The sequence below is a fragment of the Aptenodytes forsteri genome, unplaced genomic scaffold, assembly GCF_000699145.1.
Source record: "Aptenodytes forsteri isolate BGI_AS27 unplaced genomic scaffold, ASM69914v1 Scaffold284, whole genome shotgun sequence".
NCBI lineage: Eukaryota > Metazoa > Chordata > Aves > Sphenisciformes > Spheniscidae > Aptenodytes > Aptenodytes forsteri.
This window is the reverse complement of record NW_008794445.1, coordinates 5,182,504-5,191,593: the sequence shown is the minus strand read 5'-3', so window position 1 is coordinate 5,191,593 and position 9,090 is coordinate 5,182,504. Positions and strand designations below refer to the sequence as shown.

General features: G+C 48.1%; 1 protein-coding gene across 1 annotated transcript; it reads right to left on the bottom strand.

Annotated features, from left to right (window-relative positions):
• Window positions 1-795: 795 nt before the first annotated feature.
• On the bottom strand, window positions 796-8,487 carry GSG1 (germ cell associated 1). The gene is made up of 6 exons (XM_019474826.1): window positions 8,425-8,487; window positions 7,967-8,285; window positions 5,380-5,427; window positions 2,445-2,597; window positions 2,210-2,321; window positions 796-1,111 (listed from the first exon to the last, which is right to left on the bottom strand). The coding sequence occupies exons 1-6, from the start codon at window positions 8,485-8,487 to the stop codon at window positions 796-798; spliced, it is 1,011 nt and encodes a 336-aa protein (XP_019330371.1).
• Between the last annotated feature and the right edge of the window lie 603 nt (window positions 8,488-9,090).

The following is a 9,090-nucleotide window of genomic DNA, read 5'->3' as shown; positions in this document are numbered from 1 at the left end:
GATTATGAGTTTGCTTGATTGGAGGATTGTTTGTGATATTTTTACAATGGGGAAAGGGGGACAGATGAAGAGAAACAAAGAAGCGAAAGCCCAGCCAAGGATTCTTAAAGGTTGTGGAGAAGCACAGTAGAAAGACACAAACAGGAAAGTACCTCAGAATGGGAGATTTTGGGGGAAAAAGCAAGAAGGAAGCATGTGGGAGTCATTACAGATAGGAAAGAGGAGGAGAGAGATGTCTGAAAGCAACCCCCCATTCCTATTGCAGCAGCACTTTTAGTCTGGGGGCAAGGAAAAGAGGAGTTTGGGCCTGGAAATGAGGAATAAACAGGGTGTTCGGAGAGGATTACAGCCAATCAATATGAGCACTGATGCCCTTCACCGTAGCACTGAACCAGGGGGGTTGCTGAAAGGTCAATGTGACACCACCTAAAGAGGCCCAGCACTGCAATTTGCCAGCTGGATGGTGCAGACTATCTACTCCTGGGTACAATACTGCTGGGATTAGAACATCTGCCTCAACTCTGAAAGTGGTTGGAGACAGCTGGCTCCAACAACACGTCCTTCCAGTTTCACCCTTCCCAGCTGAGGATACCCGTCAAACTGTGATCGGGGAGGACCCACCCTGCTACTGTTGGCACTGCTGTTGCCCTGGCCCAGTGCCCGCCTTCTCTTCTCACTCCCCGAATGGTAGAGGAAGGAAGAGCTCCCCAAGAACTTGCTAACAGTGGTGCTAGTGTTTGGTTCAGAGCTCTTGTGCCTTCCGAACCCCACTGCTCTGTCCCTGCACACTCATCCCTAACAGTGATCCTCCCCGATCGCCTGTCCCAAGACCTCATCCAGTTCCAGCTCTGGTTCCTGCTGTAGCACTTTCTGCTGCAGCTCAGAGTAGAAGTCAACTCCCTCAGAGACTGAATGGAAGGGCTTGTCTTGGGGCTCATAGTAGCTGCTTATTCGCTGCTGTATGAAGCACTGGTGGTGCTGAGGCTGATCCTTGAAGCTCCCATTGTAGCCCTTGATGTGGTTCCTTTTGAACTCCAGCACCGTTTTGGTGTAGGTGTTGAGAGTGGTGACAGCAGAGGCCATGCAGCAGGTGAAGGAGGCCCAGGCCATGCTAGAGGAGAGACACAAGAATAGCACATGCTGTGAGAAGCCAAGTAGGGTAAGGAATTGAACTGCATGCACCGTGATGTGCCCTGATTTGCCAGGCAGAAGCTGCTGGGCATGGACATGGACTAAAAAGACTAAGGTTCATAACATTACAGTTCTCAGGGGTTATCCCACCACAGGATCCTTCTTAGATCGGTGGGGTAGATACTGGTCATCCTTGCCACAGGGAAGGGAGGGATACAGGGGACATAAAAAGGGCAGCAGGAAAGTCTGTAACTGGTCAGAGCAGGACAGCACAGCTTGGAAGCAAGTTCTGTATTGCAGGGCTGCTCAGTGTCTTCCTGGACATGAGGCATGTCTACTTGAGCATAACCAGATGGCCATGCTGACATTTGATGTCCACAGCAGGCACATGGCACTGGAGTGTTTAAGTCTTAAGAATCAATGTGGTCATTGTCAGTACAGCATTGCAAATTGAACCTGCACTTTCCATGGGCACTTGCAAGGCTTATCCAACTGTTTTTCAAGTAATTCATGGTGTATCAGCTGTGGCTGGCTTCTTTAGCTGTTAGAGAAAGGAACCCTGAGCCACCTGCTTTTTGCAGCTGCTCTTCCTGGCTACAGTGTCCACATCTTTAAGCATGTGTCTAGGCTTGGTGCTGCAGGAATAGGCCCTTTGGACATTGGTTAGTGAAGATGCCAAACCAGTATGCAACTTATTTAAACTGCAGAAAAACAAGGCATGTTTGAGAGCATCATCACAGGTGTGACACTGGCCTCTGCACACAGGGAAGAGCTGCAACCAAACAGGGCAAACCAGCATAGGGGCAAACCTGATTAGTCAGCAGGGTTGAAGGCACTTGTTTAGGTGTGACCCCATTGTTTTGCCAGTCCTTGGTAGCTACTCATTTAAGTAACTCAGCAACTATTTGTTAAAGCAGGGGATGAGGCAAAGATAGGAGATTATCAGTAGGAGAACCATGGTACACCTGTCTTTGGAAACACAGAAGGTCAAGAAGGGAGGAGGTGGGTTTTGGCAAGGTGTAGCATGGCTGAAACCCAAAAGGCTGGGGAGGTAAAGATGTCTTCAGAGCTCACGTACTAGAACGCCCAGCCGTAGTCCCATGAGTGCGGCCTCCAGTCCTCTGGTCCCAGATTAACCGTTGCCTGGAAGACTTGAGTGTACATCATGTGTGCCACCATCCCAAGGAGACCTGACGCAAGAAGACAAGAAAGCAAGGAATTCACAGCGGGAGCCAGAGCTGCATACTTCAGCCTTGTGTGGAAGAGGAAGCTCTCCTGCTGCTGTGATTCCAAGCCTGCAGTAACACACTTACCTGACAGCACTGACGAGACCGCAGCGAAGGCATTGAGCTTCAACCCACAGACAGGATTGCCAGTATGGAGCATTTCCACCATCAGGAGGATGAAGCTGATGAGCAACAAGCTGATGTACAGCATCTCTGATCCCAGCGACAGCCACAGGATTCCTGCCAGGAACCAGAGACTCCTCACATCAGTACAGGATGGCTTGTTTGAGGGAGAGTACTCCCTTGTCCCAACCCAATCCTGAAATGATGTTCTTTGGAAAGAAGGGAAAGAAGGAAAACAACGAGCACCCAACAGCAATCCCCCCAGCCTGTGAGCAAGGGCTCAAAGGATGCTGAAAGAGACAGAGAGTCCATCACAGAAGATGGCTTGGCTGGTCTGGCACTGCAAAAGCTGAGAGGAACTAAAACAGCTGTTTGTAAACAAGCCAGCATTAGTCATAAACAGCAAGAAAGGAGACATGGGGAAAAGGCAGGGGGAAAGCTGTTGAGCACAAGACCTACTGTTCACAGGGTGGCCATGATCACATCTCAGCTGGATGTTAGAATGGTCTTTCCCATTAGTGTAGCGACCTTCGCAGTAGGTTTCTAATCACAACAGTGGAAGCAAACAACTTTTAACCTGGGACTCAACTGGTTAAGAAAAGAACTGTATGGTGCATTCATGGCGATGGCTAGAACCTGGCCTCTGGAATTCAGGAGGTCCCTTTTGCAGGCCTGTATTTCTCACTGAAACCTCAATTAAAATGAAACTACATTCCTTGGGGTGGATATCCAGCTAGAGCAATAGCATTCACCACTCACCTTACTGCTTGAACAGAGTACAAGTACTTTCATATGGGATTATCAATGGGACTGTGATACCACAGTCCTCAGCAGAGCTTACTGTGCAGTAGGACTTGGGGGAGAATGAGAAAAAGCACTCTGTAATGCTGGGCTGTGGAAGAGCACAGGATTCACTGAGGAAGGAATGTTTATCCGACAAATGAAGCAGCACTGTGAACACTACTGTTAGCAATTATTAATGGCCGTAGAGGAGACATTCAACTGGGGAAAAGGAGTGTGAAGAAAACCCTCATTAACGTGGCACTGACTTGACACCTCAACGTCATTAGTGCCATAGAGTCACCCAGCTCTTTAGCAGGAATTGATGAGCTGCATTCCCTGCTTAAAGGAGCTGGCTTGCTTGCTGCAGCACCATCAGGGAGACTGTTTCATTAGAGGTCAGACTGCCAAAAGTGTCCTAGAGGCTGCAGGCACCACACATGCACAGGGGTCTCTGCATCACTTTCCCTGCGAGCCCAGGCTCACCACACATGCTGTGTAATCTGGTCTTGTAATGCTGCCTATGTATTGTGGAGCTGCTCTGCATACACCCAGCTCAGCCAGCCCAGCCTGCAATCAGCAGTCCTACCACCTTCTCCAGTGCTGGCCCAACTGTATAATGGCAGCTGCACTGGAGGCCAAGGTCATCTTAAGATGTTGCTATGTGCAGGAAGGGGTGAAAGCAGGTGATAGAGCTGTTAAGACCACAGTGTCTTCCAATTAATTTGTAGGAGCTCAATGTCTTACAGAACATGGCCTTTCTATCAATGTTGGGCTGCAATTAGACGAGGAGCAGTAGGAGGAGAGTGAGGGGGGACAGACAGAAAGATTTACAAAGACGTGTAATCTGGTTGCATAAACATCCTTTCTTAGGAAAACAGTCTATAAGGAAGACATTGGAAGCAACAGAGCCAGAGGCCTGGGCAGGGAATGAAGCACAAGAAGGGAGAAAGCAGAAAAATGCGTTGCTACTCCCTGTGAAGTGAGCATTTTGCGGTAAATGCAAGAGTCATTTGGTAAATGCAGTTAAGTCATTAATTTTATGACAAAGTGGAGATCTGCATGACTTCAAAATGATCTTGTAACACCAGCATTATTTGAATTGTGTGAATACTGTTCCCCAAAAGAGTAAGCAGGGGAGGTTTTTCTACCTTGCTGTTGTGTCGAGAGTGACCCAGGTTCATCTGCACAGCGATGCCACAGCATGCCACTTGCACCAGACCCCTCACCTGGGAATGCACATCGCTTTATAAAAGCAGGTCAGCAGTCTTTGCCAGTGTTTTTAAAATAGGGGAAACAAGGCAGAAGAAGAAGATGAGTTCCCCGGAAGTGCTCATCTCCATGCTGGCTGTTGCAATTCCCCAGCATTTGTTCCAGCCCTTGCTCTCACGGCTTGAACGCTGACACAGGCTCTGCACTGCAGGCCTTTCCCTTCACATATGAACATCCTCTGAAATGACTTGCCTCCAGCCTCCATCTCAGGGAATAGTTAGCAAGCCCACACCAATTGAAAAGCTTTCAGTAAGTAAAATCTCCATTGCATATGTACACATACATCCAGGTATACTGAAGTTATCCCCAGGATAATTTGAAACATGTGACAATGACAGGAGGGGTGAGCTCTCAAACCCAAATGAAATTTCGTAATTGATGAGGCAAGGACTTCACCCCAAAAGTGTAACTTTTGGGATGTCCTGATCACTTACCACAAAGTAAGAGGTGATTCAGCTTCCAGAGTCATCACATTAGACCCCAAAACTGAAGCACTGAGTCAACATGTAGCATATGTGGGAGGGACTGCCCTCAGGTGGCATCCATCCCCTTCCCGCTGACTACAGCAAGATGACAAGCTCAGACTAGGCAACTTATTAGATGAGACAAATCCCACTTCATATGGGAGGGGGTCTGAGGTTTCCAGCACTGACCTCACAGATGGTAGCGGTTTAGGCAAACATCTGGCAGGAAATCTTTGCTCTTTTAGCAACCATGAGGCCAGGATTTCATGCCTGGCTCTTTGGGGACCTACCCTGCTGTCTTCACAGAGACAAAATGTTGCAGGTCCCCCATCGCAAGGAGGTGCACTGGGCAGCTACAGTGAAGTACAGGGATTTGCTCTTACCTCTCTCTGCTGGTGGTGAAAGCTCAATAAAGCTACGGCATTTCTCTTCTGAAACACAAAACCACAGGTATTAGTTTGCAAAACAATGCAGGGTACATAAGGGAAAAGAAAATCTCTCCCTCTCACTCTCTCTTCACTGCATAGCTCCAGTCATCCCTGGGTCTACCCATCAGATCTTCTCACCTCTGCTCTCTTTCTGACTGTCTTTCCAGACCTTCACTGGGGCAAGGTAGGGGAAGGCAATGTCTGCCTGGAAAACTAGAGGTGGCCTTTCCAGAAAAAAACTTCAGCAATTTGTAAATCTTACAAGCCTCTGGTGAATATAAAAATCTGTTGCTAATCATTCACAACATTACTGTTGGTCAGGCCTATTAAGGGTGTAGCTTACAACAGACTGCAGACCCACCACTTCTGCTGAGGACATGAATTCCTACTCACCCCAGTCTCAGCAGAGAAGTTCTAGCATTGCTTCCCAAAGAAGAAAGCAAAAAAAAAATCTTCTCAGGTGAAATGCTGCATGACAGAGATGTGAGTCCCTCTTCTGTGGCAGAGAATCACACAGAAATATGGTCTTCTGTCCTCACATTTTAGGCATGCTATTTGGACAAATGGTGTTCATATTTGCTTTGGCTTTTTATGTTGGCCAGATGTAAACTATTGTCTCAGCTGAGGGTCCATCATTATTATCTGTAAGTCTCTCTTACTGCATACTGCATTACTGCATTTGAGGGTCCTCTCCTCTACTTGGCACAGTATTTTCTCCCAGAAGCATCAGCCTGCCGCTTTTCATGTAAGAATCTCATTTGCTTAATTTCTATCCCCAGTTCTAATCTCTCCCAATCTCCAGTATTACTTCTGTCAACCACAGCTCTCAGGACGCTACCCAGTTTAGTGCCATCTGCAGTCCTCATTAACTTGCGGTTTGCTACTTCACCTAGAACTTTAATGAGGTTATTCAGTAATGGCTCATCTAAACTGATCCTGACATTAGCCTGAATAATGAAATCCTTTCTCCAGCTCAATTCAAACTCCTTTTGCTCACAGCAGCCCCTTTTTGTTGTTGTTGTTGTCTATACACTTGCTTCAAAGACCCACAGCAGTGGGTGGGTTGTACTCGATTTACAGGAAGCAGGGGACTGAGACTGACTACGTGCTCTACCCTGTACTCTGCTGCGATCCAGATGTAACATGCTCTCTGCGTTCCTTCAGGCATCGGGGTTATTCCAGGACTGCACAGTGGCCAGACAAGTCTTTCAGAGAAAGCTGTCAAGGGATGTAGTCCCATTCCCACAAGCACCATGGAAACACACCCCAACCCAAACCAGTCCCAAATAAACACATCTCCTTCCACAGCATGTTTGGAAATGCTCATAACAAAGCAGCCCTCTCATTAGGACATGAGAGTTTTAAGCACATTCCCTCCTGCTCCCACCCCCCTTCTGTCTGCTTTTATTCGCCAGTTCTTTATTTTCAAACTCTGACAGCAACAGATAAGAAAATGAGAAATGTTATACTAGAACGGTGGCTTAGTTAAAGAAGGTGAGATGTTTGTGTATGGGGAGAGCTGAAGGAAGGGTGGTGGGCTCAGGGGAATGGGCCTGATGAAAGCGACTTCCATCACTGTATCTTTAGATACAAATCTCCCTGTTGGCCACCTTCCAGGTCAGTTCTGCTCCTTGACATGTGTGCCAGGCCGTAAAGAGCATCTGTGCACTGCAGAGCATCCACCTGTGCTGGCGTAGCACAGGTTTCAGCAGAAGGACTTCAGCAGGGCTGGGCAGGAGCAAGTCAAGGGTGAAGGGAGGCACCAAAGGGGTCTAGCGCAGGTTGCATGACCAGCCCTTGGCACTCCAGGGTTTACAGTGCCAGTCCCACATGGTCAAAAATCACAAATGAAACCTGTCACAAACAGGTTACAAAAACAACTAAAAAAATTACAATATTCCAGCTCTAATCCTCAGGTCAATTTGCCTCCTAGCTTTAGTTCCTCTGGGTTCAGATCCTCCAGGTTTTCTCTGTGTCTGTAACACAGTACTTCTCTTTCTCTATTTTGTTTTAAAGAAAAGCCCAGTCCTGTTCAATTCACAAAACCTCTGAGTTTGGTGATTTAAGGAGAACACCAACTATTGCAGTCCTCACAGTGATAACTATAAATTGCCAACACTGTATAAAATCACCCCACTTAGATTTCTGAGGGGTCATGCACAAATGTGCCCTGGAGAGCATGAAGTAAGCTGAGTGTAGGAATGGAGATATGGGGAAAGGGAAAGGAGGCTCACTCCAGTTCACGTCAGGACGAACGATGCCATCACAAAGTCGCTGCCACCACCATCACCTCTTGCACTTCACAGCCCCTATTCCAGACTGAAGGGCACACCAGAGACAACCATTCTCCCTTACTCCCCTCTGTAAACATCTCAATGAAGGGTAGAAATATAATGACCACAGCAGTGCACAGGGCCGATGCCATCTAGGAAAATGAAGAAGGCTTTTCTCCCAAGTGTTGTCAGCCTCCCGCCTTTCATTTCCAAACTCCTGTGGAGTAAATACAAAGGAAGAAGTTGTGACTGCCTGGGCAAGACGCTACCTGGCCCTTCCATGCTCTCTTCACAGGAAAGCCACATCCCCGTGTGGAAGTATCTGAAGGCAAAGCGGTCATCCCCAGTCTCCCAGCTGTAGTGCACCACATCCTGGGATGAAACATTGCTAGCACCTGCGTCAGGTGGCATGGGGACACCGATGCACTTGGTGGCTTTGCTCTTCCCACACAGAGGCTTGGGCACTTTCTGGGTTCCGGTGCACCAGTAGCTGCCCAGCAAGGCAGTGGTGGAGAGGCTGAGAGCCAGCAGGTTCAGGATGACAGCCAGGAAAGCACGGCGCCATGGCAATCCCTTCAGCAGCTCCATCTACAACACACAAATGGGAGGGACTGTCACACCAGCCACGTGTCCCACCTAGCCTTATAAATCCCAGCTCTTCCCAGCGCTCGCTTGTGGGGAGGGGATATGAGCACTCTGCCCTCCTCACAACATCCCAACAGCTCACCCAGCATGGAAGAACCATTTCCTGAAAGCCAGGGCAGTGGAGCAATAGGTCAGCTTCAACCATTTCAAAGTACACTGAATATCTGTACTGGGAAAGAGAGGGTGACCCAGTAGACATAGCAGGGCTGAGTGCATCGAGGTGTGTGAGTATGTGAGCAAAGTGAGAGGGACATCATATTCACTACATCTCAGAGATGGTAGGGAAGAACTGTTAACCAACTTCCCCAAATACCATGAGTTGCCTTTAGATGGGCCATGATGAATGCTCTGTCCAACTAAATGAGAATTCTTGCTGCCAAGTGTCCCAAAACACTTTTTCAAGCAGTTCATTTCTGTACCTAGGCAGGTAAGGAGTGTATTGATTTCACAGTGCGGAAAGGCAGGAAAATGTTCCCGGATCACTGAAGGTCACACATTAAAGCAGCAACCTGCTCAGGAGGGACACCCAGCTATCCAGACCTGGCAGCCCCAGAGCAGCACCCCCTACCTGAGCAAGCACTGCTCTGCACATCAGAAATTTGGTAGGGTGGTGGGATGACAGTGTCTCTGCTCTCACACAAAGTGCCAAAGGGTTTCTTTTTAAGAGTGAACATTGCCACAAACACTCTTTTGGGTTTTATCTCATCAGAAAAAGTAATTCTGAAAGCAGTTTGTGTACCAGGGTACT